The following is a 14,010-nucleotide window of genomic DNA, read 5'->3' as shown; positions in this document are numbered from 1 at the left end:
CGGCCGTCCAACACGACACAGACATTAAGGGAATTGAACACACTTTAATAGAAATAATACCGACTCGGAAAGTACCTAGCAGCCTTTTCGTTCTCAACGTCTACATGCAGTCCGCGATGTAAACACAGATTCCGCACGCTCATTCGGAAAACGATCGCTATCGCGAGCAGGCAGGCGGTACTGATTGCTGGGGACTTCAACGCTCAACACACCGCGTGGGGTTACAAATTCGAAAACGTCAAGGGAAGGAACCTGTGGCTCGACGCGCAGCAAGAGGGGCTCACCCTCGTTACGAATCCCTTCTTGCCAACGCGCAGAGGTAACAGCGTTAGCATAGACACCACACCGGACCTAACTTTTACGAAAAACATTGGCGATTCGCAGTGGACGAACACGCAACAGGACCTCGGTAGTGATCACTTTATATAATAGAGATTAGAGTCACGGCGGGACCGCGCAAGATCAGAGGTAAACAGCTCAAATTGGTCGAGTGGGACAAATTCAGAAACATTAGGCAGACGGAAGATTCGCAGGAAGCAATTCAGGACATCGGGGATTGGACCGATGCGGTGAAGCGGGACATTGCCGCGGCGACACGAACGGTCCCACCAGAGGCGCAACTCGAACTCATAGACAGCAGACTTTTACACATGTGGGAGGCCAAACAAAGTTTGCAGGAAAGATGGAAAAGGCAAAGACACAACAGATCACTTAGGAAAAAGATAGCGAAACTAAACAGGGACATTGAGAGTCACACACAGCAGCTGTGCAAGCAACAGTGGGAAAACACCTGCAGTAACATAGAGAATCAGCTAGGGCTCGCGAAGACGTGGAACTTGCTTAGGTACATGCTTGACCCAGAAGAGACGAAAACCGCGTATAGACAGAACATCAACAGAATCATACATGCGTATGAAGGCTCCGAACAGGAGATCTTACGGGAGATCAGGGAACGGTACATTAGTTCGGTTCCACCGGTAACGCATCCAGAATACGAAGGCGCAATCAACGAAGACCTAGACAGACCGATCGGCGAGTCCGAGATCAGGGCAGTGTTACATAAGCTCAACACTAAATCGGCGCCCGGGCCCGACGGAATCACAAACAAAACGCTCAGGAATTTAGACGATAAATCCATAAAGAAACTGACGGAATACGTCAACGCGTGCTGGGAAACCGGACGCGTACCGCAGCAATGGAAGACAGCGCACGTCGTGCTGATACCGAAGCCGGGCAAGCGACTGCAGCTAGAGAACCTCAGACCGATCTCCCTGACTTCGTGCGTGGGGAAGGTAATGGAGCACGCGGTCCTCACAAGGCTGACCAACTACCTCGAGGACCGCGACCTGCTCCCCCACACTATGTTGGGGTTCAGGAGAAACCTCTCTACGCAGGACGCGATGCTACAAATCAAACACCAGGTCATAAACAGCCCGACCAGGTCCACTAAGGCCATACTCGGCCTGGACCTGAAGAAGGCCTTTGACAACGTAACGCACGCAACCGTACTGGCCAAACTGCAGGAACTCGGCCTTGGCGAACGAACGTACAATTACGTTCGAGACTTTCTGACGAATAGAAAGGCCAAGCTTACTCTTGGGGAGCTTACTACCGAACAAATAGAGTTGGGTAGCGCCGGCACCCCGCAGGGATCGGTGATATCGCCCATGCTTTTCAACCTAGCTCTCGTGGGGTTGCCGCCCAAGCTAAACGAAATCGAAGGGCTCAATCACAGCCTCTACGCCGACGAAATTACGTTGTGGGTTACCGAGGGGTGCGACGGCCAGATAGAACACACGTTGCAACGTGCTATCGAGACGATCGAACAATACTTGGAGAACACCGGACTGACCTGCTCCGCAGAAAAGTCCGAACTGTTAGTTTACAGACCTACGCGAAGAGGCCGCAAGCCGAACGGCGAGACGAACGACGAGGATCCCGGTAGGGACATACGACTAACGACGTCCGACGGGCGCCCCGTACAGGGTAGATAGCATGCGGGTTCTGGGCTTACACATCGCGGCCAACGGACATAATGGTGAGACCATCAGGAGACTGGAAGGCGCGGTTGCACAGACCGTCAGGTTACTCAGACGCATATCCAACAGTCACGGCGGGATGAAAGAAGGTAGCATGATCAGACTAGTTCAGGCCTTCGTAATTAGCCGAATAACGTACGTGGCACCATACCTCAATTGGCACGTTGCGGAGAAGACAAAGATGAAACGCTTAATCAGAAAGGCTTACAAACAGGCAATAGGGCTACTGATCAATACAAGCACGAACAGGTTACTGGATCTAGGTCTACATAATACGCTGGGGGAATTGATAGAGGCACAGAATATAGCGCAATACGAACGTCTTTCCAAGAGCAGGACGGGCAGATACATACTACAAAAGTTAGGCATCGGGTATCACGCTCAACACGGCATCAAAGTCGACGTACCCGGCAGCCTCAGGGACTAGTTGGTCGTCCTTCCGCTACCAAAGAACATGCACCCGGAATACCACAGGGGTAGAAGAGAAAAGAGAGCGCAGGACGTACAGAGGAAGTACGGCAAATGTGAAGACGTGGTGTTCGTGGACGCGGCCAGGTACGCGCGCAGGCGCGCCTTCACGGCCGCGGTGGTAGATCACGAGAACACTTGCAAAACTAGTGTCACGGTACGCACGGTGCACGCGGAAACAGCGGAGGAGGTAGCCATCGCGCTAGCGGTGGCCACCACCGAGGCCGAAGTGATCATCAGCGACTCCCAGACGGCAATTCGCAACTACGCCAACGGCCGCATCTCCCCCGAGGCGTTACGAATACTACTCGCGGGCAAAACCGGGAATAAATAAATTTACATCGTATGGGCACCCGCCCACACCACATCACTCGCCGGCAACGAGGCGGCGCACGGGGCGGCTCGAGGGCTTACGGACCGAGCCGCCAACCACACTACCGCCGCCTCGGCCACGACGTCTGGTGAGGGGTAGGAGTGGAAGGATCGCCTGACGAGTTACAGAGAAATAACGCAACACTACAGACTGGCGAGGTGCAAATTTCCGCCACCCCACCAGAAACTGAACAAGAGACAGGCGGTCGCATGGCGCCAGCTGCAGACAAGAACGTTTGTAAACCCGGTGATCTTGAATCTCTGTTACCCAGAGCTTTATTCGTCCAACCAATGCAAGTTTTGTGAGACCAGGGCAACCCTGGAACACATGTTATGGGAGTGCAAACAAGGGGAGGGGGTTTCCAGACGGGGACGCAGCCTCGAGCCGAACGCGCTGGGAGACTACGCTGCTCAGCTCCGCCCTCGAAGACCAACTCTGGGCCGTCCAGCGGGCCGAGGAAGCCGCCAGAGCTCAAGGGCTCCTGGCCGACACCTAGGCAGGGGTATTCGCCGGATTATAAAGTTATCATTCATTCATTCATTCATTCATTCATTCATTCATTAGTTCGGGACCAGGCAATCACTTTAAGTTGTTAGCACTTTAGATTGTTTTATTGTCCGGTTTTGTTCTCCCTTTACGTTCGATGGCAAGGTTGCGAAGATAGCGTTAGCCACACCCGTTATCCAGTCTGACTCCGTCCACACCTGCCACGCAGGAACGTCCGTGACATCGACCTCTTCACGGCTGGCATCTCGGAATTCTCCGTTAGCGGAGGGGTCGTGGGCCCCACCTTCGCCTGCATCCTGGGAAATTTCTTTAGGAGAGCAAAGTACGGCGACCGCTTCTACTACGAACACGGAGGACAGGCCGGCTCTTTCACGTCAGGTATGCGAACGCGTTTGACGGGAAACAGTAAGCGAGCAATTATGGAGCCACATCATGTACTGTATGCATTGCTGGTGTGGCTGATCGACTGTTCAATTAATAATTATTTGCGTCACAAAGCAATACATGGCCTGTATTGTATAAGCGCTCTCAATGCTCGCTATAAACGCTTTTTATAGTTTGTCTTTCTTAGCAAGTTACCCCCCACCCTTTTTTTTCCGCATCGGGTATGCGTTTCTAGCCTTTTGAATGGGCCGATGCCAAAGATAATGCAGCAAAAAAATTTGAAGTAGTTCGACATCCCTCAGTCTCCCCTCACAATGTGGAGCGTTCCCGCAGGTATGTGCAGTCTAGAAATGTGGGCCGATCCCGAACGCATTGCAGTCGAAAATTTAAGCAGTCCGACACTCCTCCTGCTCCCGTCGAGCAAGGGGTGAAGCGATAGAGTGCCGTGCGCAGTGACTCCGCGCCATTCTCACCCAAAATTCGCTCACAAAGACATCGTCTTTCATTGACTTCAAAGAGAGGTTGAGTCACCTTCCAACTTTTTATTTCCATTCGGCCTCCTCAGAATGCGGCCGCCGCGACAGGGTAGCTCGCGGGATCGAATCCAGGCCACGGCGGGCGCATTTCGATGGGGCGAAATGCAAAAACACGCGTGTCGCGTGCATTGGGGGAACACTAAGGATTCCCCTGCGGTCGAAATTAATCTGGAGTCCCCTACTACCTCATAATCTGATCGTGGTTTCGGAACGTAAAACCGCAGAATCCATTCCTTCAATCGAACCCAAAACATCGGCACTAGAACGCCATCACCTGCAGCGAGCCACCGCGGTTGCAGCGAAGGGCCGCAATTCCGTTTAGCAATGTCGGACAATGTATGCGCTCAAGAAAAAAAAAATATGGCACATCTCTGGACCGAAATAAAGTTACTTCACTCACTGAGACGTGTTAATTGACTGAAATGTCCGAAAGGAAAGCAGAACATACAAAAAGAATAACACCCTGACAGGGAGCTTTGATATATAACGCCTTCTTTTCTATGTCCTAGCTTTATTGCGTATTTTGGCAAGACTGTTTGCTGACGGCAGTATAAGGGCAAAACGCACCGGTCACTGTTAACCATATTTCGAGCCCTCAAAGCTGCTTCGACAATAAGCACGCAAGAGTTCGAAAAACATTCCCTTTAATATATGCACTTCTCGGTAATTCACTATACTTATATCACAATTTTTCTTGACGATGAATTGGCGCTGCTTTCGGCAGTCGCCTAGGACACTTAGGGAAAGGTAATTTGACGAGGAAAATAAACAACTGTTCTGTGCGTTTGCAGCACAGCTGAATGAAATCCGCAAGACTACTTTTGCCAGGATTTTGTGCGACGCTAGCGACAGCATTCAATCGCTACCAAGAAATGTTTTCCGTCCCGTTGGATCAACGTGAGTGTTTAGGCTGTGGGCCACTGCTAATTTTTCTCGCCTTTGCTCTTCCGAGGACTGTTGTAACTACCTATGGAATACAAATCACAAAATATACCAGTCTACGAGTCGCTCCATTCTTCTGGTAATTGTTTTTAATGCGTGGTTACGTTCTCCCGATGAGTTGTGAGACGTTAAACGCTCTTCTGCATGTGATATCGTTTGCATTTTGCGTTAGCGCCTGTGATATATCACACAAATTGTACAAATCTGAGTGCTGCGTCATTCAAACTCTTTCTTTCTTTCCTTCCTTCTTTCTTTCATTCTTTCTTAATTAATTTATTTAAGACAATACTTTGTCTCTGGGACTTCGGCGGAAAAACAAATAACAACCGTATCGAAATTCCGAGTGACACTCGCGATAAACTTAAGCAAACTTTGGGCGAGTTGGTGCTTTAAAGCACTCTTGACCAAGACAATAAAGCAAACTCTGCTTTTATTAGTGAAGCTTAGGATCAATACACTGACAGACTGGCTCCGTGCAAACGATAAATCTTCCTGCTTATTTCACCGCAGCCTTTAGTTTTGTGCTGCCATTACTGAAATTCGCGCAAACATCCTCATGCGCGCAGCTAGTTCTGCCAGCACCGCTGCCATCTACAATCGGAAATTAAGTTTTCTTGCCTCACATTACGAGTGGCAGCCCCTTTCAAAAGCTGACCAGGCATCCAATTTATTATTAATATGTGTCAACTAAGTTAATTAGAAGATATATAAAGCTCCAAGGAAAGCTTTCAGATGCATCACTCGGCTGCTCTCACGAGCGTTCTTCGTTTGCGTTATGTGGACTTCTACGTCTACACTGTTATTATTGCCTAGAAAACTCCCCCATCGTTATAAAAAGCATAATAATAACTCATCAGGACCACAACTGTTAAAATACGGCATCTGAGTTTTCATATGCAAGTCTTCTGCTGCGTTTGCGTACTTTTAGACGTTGCAGCACCCTGTTGGAAATAACGCATACATGGAACGAATATCACACTGGTATGTTTCCAAGTACCATGAAACAAACTTTACCATACTATCTCGATGTAGACCCTTGGGAATCTATTCGTCCACGTTAGGTTTCCGATTTGTAATATTTCAGCAACCCAAGCCAACCTTGCACAGTAATGCCACGAACGGATGCGTTCAAGTGGCTGGTGCCTCGTAGGAGGCGCTACTGAAGATCGAAGACCATGGCTGGACGCCCGCTGGCGTAATTATTTAACAATCTCTGCCCTCGCATCCGCGTCTGAGAATGGACAAGCGCATGTACTCACTCTTGTGTCCCGTGGGCTGTTCGCAGTTGCGATAATAGCATGCTTTTTTCGTGCGGCCTACGTAACAAGCACGTGCATGACGAACTGTTATGTCGCATCAGAAAAAGTGCTCAACCAGAATGACATTCTCCTTTTTATGCATGTATAGACATATTGCACGAGTACATGCATGGTGTGACGTCATGTCCTCACTGAAACGTTCCGAATAATGCTCAATATCCTCAAATGTTTTTTTTTTTTTGCCATGTTTATCAATGGTATCCTTATTATACCGTAAGAATCAAACGTAAGTTATACGGAAAATGTGTTGAATTACTGAAATATATATGGGAGCGTTTCTGTTCTTTTGCCTGCCCTACCGAAGTTTATTTGTGCATGACCGGCATGATATCTGCCTTACAATAGCACTCAAATATTTCGAAAAAGTGCGCATAAGCATGTACACAGTCCAGAACGACAGCATTAAGAATTATCTGTATTGTACGGTACATATTTCCCTTTGAAAATTTTTGTTTTTCAGCAATTCAATATGTTTGGCATTCATCTTATGGAAATGAAAATTATTTGACGCAGGAAAGACACGATTCCTTTATGAACTATGCAGAAACCTTGGAAAAGCAGGCTAGACATCTTTAAAAATAGGGTTATGATTGTTTCGTCGCCTTTAGGCAATTGCAGAAAGTCCTGTATTGTTCCGTGCGTTTTGTCACACCGTCAAATTGACTTTTTCTTTACCTCCCTTCCTACATTGCAGTAACGCCGTCGCCACCTGTCAAAACATTCCGGTGCCCAATTTCTCCCTGTGGTTTTAAACGTCCTATAAAAAAAAACGTCTTTCTAGCGACATAATAAAATAAAATAAAACACGTTGCCTGCTTGCATCTTCTCTTTCACGCTGCTTCACGTCTTCGACGGAACGGCTGTTGTAGATGTTTCAGTGCGCGAGCTATTGCGCGTATTGTGGAATACGAGGCACCTTTATTTTTTGTACATCGATTATCTTCAGCATTTGCAACTCAAGTTCACGTGAGACACAGAAGAGACATGATGGCTTTAATGAAGGCTAGAGAGAGGCTGGCCGCAGGTTTGACACGCTGCTCCACCTAAAAAACTCATGACAGATGACGCGACACTCGCACCGCGTACACTCATTCATAACAGACGAAGACACGCACACACAGGCCAAGCCAACTGCGAGGCATAGTTGAGGCCGTAATCTGGAAAAGTCCCTTCACTGCACTGAGTGCAATACGGAGGCACAGTTTGTCCTAGGACAACCAAACACCTTCGAAAAATGAACGTCGCCGGACGGAGACGGGGCACGCAAAAAAAAAAAAAAAAAAAACAATGATCTCCGATTTTTTCACAGGACGGACATTTCTTGAATTACATCTAGGACGCGCCCTACTGCAATTTTCTGTACCTCTTCCATCACCTGTGCCAATCGTCAATGCTGGTGATTGAAACCTCAATAAATAAATAAAAACATTGCAAAAACGTGTCTACGTACAGCAGCACAAAGCACTTATCGCGATGCTGTTTTAGCGCGGCCTGCAATGACTTCGTGTGAGTGACGTTTGCGACGGCTGTAGGTGCGAACAACATAACTAAGTGCGCCCTCCTGGAATTAAGTAACTACCGTATCGATTCGAATTAAATTTATCGCATTTTGCAGAAACATATTTCAGCTACTGATGTTCGCATAATTTTTATTTAAGTTCCAGGTGTCTTACAACTGCCCTCTAAGATCACGACATCAAAGAAAAAACGGGGCCCCATATAGTTTGAAACTTCGCAACATTTAACTTCACCGCGAGACATGGCTGAGTACAAAAAGCACACGAATTTCCCGCATTTTGTCTAACTTGGTTAGCTGGTGTATTGCGAGCGAATGCTTTTCTAAACCGTTACATGACTGATGTAGAGCATATAGACACGACGAACTAACGTTTATAAGTAAACTGTGTTGCAGCGTCAGTTCACAATACGGCAATGCCGGTCATTTCTGCCTCCAACACATCCTTACGATCATGCAGCGCTGCGGTAGATAATTCGCGTTGCTGTCCATCTGCGCCAAGTTAAAGAGGCAGCCATTACATGCAAAAAATTGAAATGCATAATCGACTAATTATCAAATATCCTCTAATTAAGTTTCTAACTAATTACCTTATGGCCATTATTGCAATTACCTTATGGCCATTATTGCAACTAATTACCTTATGGCCATTATCGCAACGCGGATCCACTTGGAACGAATTCTGAGGATGACGCCAGTTTCGAGATAATAAATCCCGAGCTTTGCGGAGAAATGCTTGGGCGTTCCAGTTACTTTTAAGCTTCAATGCATAAAACGACGTTTTGTTAAGAAAATAACTGGAACGCCAATAGAGTTTTCTGCAAAGTTCGGGAATTCATATCGGGAACAACACTTCTCCACTGCCGCATAGTGGGTATCAGCCATTTTAGACAACAACAGGAACACTTCGGTGCTTTCACACCAGACTATCTCTACTGTCTATCAAGCCTGAATTATTTGTTCCCATATATTACATATAAGAGTGAAATTTAGAAACTCCGTAATTATATGCACACAATATACAAATCTATGATTCAACAAACGTGACGACAAATGAAGCAAATAGTTTTTCATTCCTGAGACTTTGGAAGGTGGACCCTAAAGGCCTTTAAGAATTTTCTTCACCTAATAATCAAAAACAAACCAATGAACACCTCTCACCCGTCAGCAAACCGCTGTCAACATGAAGAGATGGACACCTGAGAGCCTTGGAATCCAGTGACGCCCAACCCACTCTCACAGCCCTGACCAACGAGTGTTTTTAAAGCACACAAAGCGACATCATCGAAATACTGCCGAACTATCATTAACACACACGGCAACTCGAATTCCAAATCCGATATGAAAATGACAAGCACGGCATAAACTTGGGCTACCGAAGTATATGTGTCGCGTCGTAAGAAAAAATAGACAGCCCAAAGAAGAAACAGAGAACATCCAAACGATACCTATTCTCTCAGGCACTGCAGCTTCTTTAAATTCAAAATTAAGGTCTGGGGTTCTTACGTGCCAAAACGAAGATCCGTTTATGAGGCACACCGTAGTGTGGGACTCCAGAATAATATTGACCACCGGGTTTTGTTTGTAACCTTACGTAAATCTCAATACACTAGCGTTTTGGCCCTCAGGGTAAACGTCGAGGAAAGCAGGTCTTTTTGTGAAATAGGAAGACACTTTATTCTTTCTCAGTCCCACTGCGTGAAGGCTCGTAAATTTTGTTCCTGGGTGACAGCAGCTGAAGTTGTCTAAATCAACGTCCTGACAGAAAGCACGGCGCACTTTCCAAAGAGCTTGGCTCGTACATGCTGGAGAATGCTCGCCAGAAAGCTGCCCTTCTATTCCCGCCAAGGCTCCGGCATGTTTACCAATACATATCGAAGGTCCTTTGGCGGCGAAAATGAATATTTCTCGAGGCAAGGTACGAAATCTGGAAAAGCGGCTTCCTTTGCCGATTGCCGCGTGCTCTTCCTCGCTGCCCGTTTACGTTGCGCACCCTTGGTATTCACGTTCCCTTTAGGCGCTGCAGAGCTCCCTGAGGACGTACTTCCGGAGGACATACTTTCAGAGGATGTACTTCCGGCCCCTGGTCGTCCCGTCTTCCCACGAGCCTTACCGGTATTGCTTTTTGACCGGCTCCCCGACTGCCGCTGTTTCTTCGCTTTCGGTGCTGCAGTCGTGCCGCTGCGACCAGTAGACGAGGAACGTGTCGAGTGGCCACGACCTGCGGTCTTTTGCTTGCCGGTGGCAATGCTCCTTTTGGACGAAGTGCTGGCGGTCTTGCGCCCGCGTTTTAGGGAGCTCTCGTAGCCTGCGCTGTTAGTGGTGCCAGAAGTGCCATCGCTGTCGGTCGAGCTGCTCAACCTCGGAAGGCTACGTCGTTTCGTCTTTTTGGACGAAGTGGTCACAGTCTTGGTGCGGCGCCTTACATTGCGCTCGCTGGCTGCGCTGCTAGACGTACTGCTAGACCGACGACGGCCTTGTCGGTTGGGATTTTTGAGCGGAGCGATGGTAAACTTGCGACGGCGCTTCAAGGTGCGCTCGTCTGCCACAGTGCTGGCGCTGTCAGACATATTTCCTGACTGGTGGCTTCGTGTGCCGCGCTTGCTTCCACGCGTTTTGGCTGAAGAGGTCACCTTTGAACTGCACCAGCTCCCTCGCTCACTGGCGCTTTCGTCGGTGGTGTAAGGCGGCGCGGTACCTCCCCGCGCGGTATTGCCTCTCGAAGTACTCACAGTGAATGGCGGGCTGCTCGACCAAGGGCTGCCGTCTGACGACCACTTGCCCCTGGACCGGCGCGTGACCAGGCTGCTGCGGGTCGACGAAGTTGTGCCGGAACTGTCGTGCCTTCCGATGCGGCCCTTTCTGCCGTCTCTGGACGATGACGAGGCACTGCGAGGCTCGCGTTTCTTTCTGGTCCTACGCTTACCGCCGCTGCTGCTACTCCAGGAGGATGTTGACTGGGCCGTGCGACGCGGAGGCTCTCTTTTTGCATTTCTTGCCTTAGTAGGGATGGGCTTCTTGGAAGTCGTCGTTTCTGTCTGTAGCGTCGTCGTTGTCGACGCCGTTTCAGAACTTGCAGATGCCGTAGAGATGGCGGTCATCGGGAGCCGGCCGCGCAGGGTCATCTTCTTGTTCGACGCCTTATCCCCATTTGGTGTAGACTTCCGTTGCCTTGGCGCCATCTCGCTGTTTTTTCCGTTCCTTCTCTTGACTGGTTCAGTCTCGCTGAAGTCTTCTTTTATGGATGCTTGCGGATGGACTCGAACCGCGGCTATGACAGCCCGGCCCCTCGATGAAGCTCACGTAAGGCTGCGGCCGACCGCGCACTTGAGATGGCGGCAGGCGACGGCACCTCGGCCAAGCCTGTCCACGTCTTCGGCAGGGGCACCGGTGCACAGCCGTTCGGGCAGCGCAGCGCGCGTCGCAAGCGTTGCGCGTGGCATGCCCTCGTTCCCACGCTTCTTTTTCCTCTTTCGTCACTCCGCAGTTAAACAGAAAGTGGTCAACAAAACTTCCCTTTCGTAAGCGCTGTTTGCCATCAGCCTTTGCTAATATGTCCAAATAGATCTTGCTTATTAAATGAAACATTAAAAGTATGAAGTGGAGCTGGGCAGGCCATGTAATGCGTAGGATGGATAACCGGTGGACCATTAGGGTTACAGAATGAGTACCAATAGAAGGCAAGCGCAGTCGAGGAGGGCAGAAAACCAGATGGGATGATGAAGTTAGCAAATGTGCAGGCGCAAGTTGGAGTCAGCTAGCGCAAAACAGGGGTAATTGGAGGTCGCAGGGAGAGGTCTTCGTCCTGCAGTGGACATTAAAGAGATAGGCTGATGATGATGATGATGATTCAAAGAAACGTGAAAGGAATAGGAAGAAAGGAACTTGCTGCTGGCGGCACTTATACTGGTTAGTTTCGAGCGGCTGATATCTCAACGGCGGCGAGCAGAGGGCGAGGCATCGCAGGACAGGGAGAAAGTATACCTGAAAGTATAAATGATCGAGTTGTCGAGAATAGGCTATTTGTGTGTTAAGGTTTGTGACAAGGTCGGATGGTTCACCATAGTTGACGTGTTTACCAGAGCACAGTGTTTGTGACACGGCCCTGCACGCCTTCACTGAGATGAATGTTGGTAGAGCAGCCGGGAATGCGATACCTGACTGCTCTGAACAGCCAGCGAGAGCGTTTTATGCGCTACAACCCGTTCGCGCGAGGGGCCATGTGGCCAGTTGAGCGCTTCAGCGCTGTCAGATGGCAGGCCGTGCGCGCGGTAGGAGTTCACTAAATTTCGAATACCGGGAATACCTGCATTGTGCCAAAACCTCCTTGATTATGCCTGAAGGCAGGAAAACCAACAGAAGCGTTTTGTCCAGTGTAGCTCGAAGGAAGACATGCGTATCGGGTATTATACAGCCTCACACGCTCTGCTGATCGAGACGCCTCTTTCCAAAAGGGCAGAAATGCAGATTTAGCGGCTCAAATGTGCATACCGCACTCGGTCAGAAAACGCACTGTTACATCTATGCCTTTCAGAAACACTTATTGTGCTTTAGCCCAATCGTAGCCGTGATGTCCAGACGAAAATATATTTACTCACGTGGACAGAACATTGGCAAATTATACATGCAAGGCTACGTTGAAACGCAAAGGTATTAACACGCTTGTTTCACTCACAAGGCTTGCTGCTGTCGTTTCACGGTCGTCATGAAGGCGATTGATGTGAAAAATCTGAAATCCAAAGAATTTAATTTACGCCGAGATTATTTGTAGGCTGTGCAAAACAAGTACCATGTGAGTAACTACTTTGTAAGACCGCATGATGTCAAAAATAAGCGTATTTTTCATACTTCCTGATGTCTTTTCTTGCCCCACGTACGTGATGAGGTCGAAAACAGTCTATAAATTGACGGAAACCGCACATTTCTTCAGGAAACCTTCACTAACTCCAAGCAGCTATTAAACTCGCTCTTGTGCCATTTTCTCCGTGACCTTGCTGATACAGTTGAATAAGCCCCTCCGTCTAAATTATGATAGTAATCTGTGGCATTAATATGTAGCATTTCTGAGGTTTGCGCTTTGCTACCAATCCCTCACAAGGGAACGTGTCATCATCAAGGCTGCATCCACATGACTTTTGCATACTGTTTCTATCAAGCACTAACAGCAGCGGCGGTGGCAGAAACAACTACTGCAACAATTTTTATGCGCAAGCATTTTTTGGCGAGCACTCCGGAGAAACTGAGACTGTCCGGTAACGCCTTGTAACTGGGAAATAAGTGCGTAATTGGTCAAGTTAATACAATTAATTGTTATAATAGCATACCTGTAGTTGATTGCTAGCTTTAGAATAGATAAAAATAAACTGGTCACGTCACCGTCGCCTCGACATTGTCATTTAATGCAATAAAAAATGTATAAAATGATACTCGCAAAAATTATAGTCGGCAGAAGGAACAACGAGAACAGCGACAGGAACTAGGAGATAATCAACAGCAAGAAGAGGAAAGAAAGTGTACAGAAGGGGATCGTTGTCTCTATATTACGCTCGTTAAATTTCTTTGCAGCCGTCAGCGGAAAAAAAATCGAACCAGCGACGCGTCCGCAGCGAACGCCAAGAGCCAACACCACCTAGAAGACTTCTAGGTGGTGTTGCTCAAATCAGCGAAGAAGTCGCAGCAAAAGCAAGGAACGCGAGCCTCGCTCCACAACCCAAGACGTCGCCTGGCCAGCCCTATCACCAAGCCCTCCTCTCGCCAACTCCTCGCGCAACCCACCCCGGGTAAGCTGGGCTAAGGTAGCCTCTCCCAGCTGCTCCTCAAATGAGACTGCTAACACTGAATCCCTCCGCCTCAAATAAAATGCCATTCTAAAGTCGAAATTCAAAGACTTAAACTCCAATCTGGTCACCCCTCCGCTTCCACCACT

The 14,010-nt window shown here is 48.5% G+C and overlaps 2 protein-coding genes across 5 annotated transcripts in view; one reads left to right on the top strand and one right to left on the bottom strand.

The window, feature by feature from the left end:
- LOC119431043 (chorion peroxidase) overlaps positions 1-7,379 on the top strand; it is a 109,445-nt gene extending 102,066 nt beyond the window's left edge. For 3 of the 4 annotated variants that reach the window (XM_049657251.1, XM_049657250.1, XM_049657254.1), the window contains exons 13-16: positions 3,596-3,765; positions 5,099-5,204; positions 6,334-6,444; positions 7,263-7,379. In XM_049657251.1, the coding sequence (XP_049513208.1) occupies positions 3,596-3,765; positions 5,099-5,204; positions 6,334-6,412 (355 nt within the window). In that variant the 3' untranslated portion in view covers positions 6,413-6,444; positions 7,263-7,379. The remainder of the gene's footprint in view (positions 1-3,595; positions 3,766-5,098; positions 5,205-6,333; positions 6,445-7,262) is intronic. The other variant, XM_049657252.1, reaches the window with a different exon arrangement.
- A 1,108-nt stretch (positions 7,380-8,487) lies between these two features.
- Positions 8,488-11,266, bottom strand: LOC119466582 (uncharacterized). Its single transcript, XM_037727104.1, has 2 exons — positions 10,198-11,266; positions 8,488-8,576 (listed from the first exon to the last, which is right to left on the bottom strand). Exons 1-2 carry the CDS (start codon positions 11,264-11,266, stop codon positions 8,488-8,490), a joined length of 1,158 nt encoding a protein of 385 aa, XP_037583032.1.
- Between the last annotated feature and the right edge of the window lie 2,744 nt (positions 11,267-14,010).

The sequence above is a fragment of the Dermacentor silvarum genome, chromosome 10 (genome assembly GCF_013339745.2).
Source record: "Dermacentor silvarum isolate Dsil-2018 chromosome 10, BIME_Dsil_1.4, whole genome shotgun sequence".
Taxonomy (NCBI): Eukaryota; Metazoa; Arthropoda; class Arachnida; order Ixodida; family Ixodidae; genus Dermacentor; species Dermacentor silvarum.
This window is presented reverse-complemented; position numbering and strand designations above follow the sequence as displayed.

Excerpts from the sequence above, each read along its gene's own strand:
- LOC119466582 (XM_037727104.1), bottom strand. The coding sequence starts at position 11,266 with ATGGCGCCAAGGCAACGGAAGTCTACACCAAATGGGGATAAGGCGTCG. Across the intron at positions 8,577-10,197 it reads CCGGTCAAAAAGCAATACCG|ATGGACAGCAACGCGAATTA; the intron begins GTAAGGCTCGTG and ends AACTTGGCGCAG.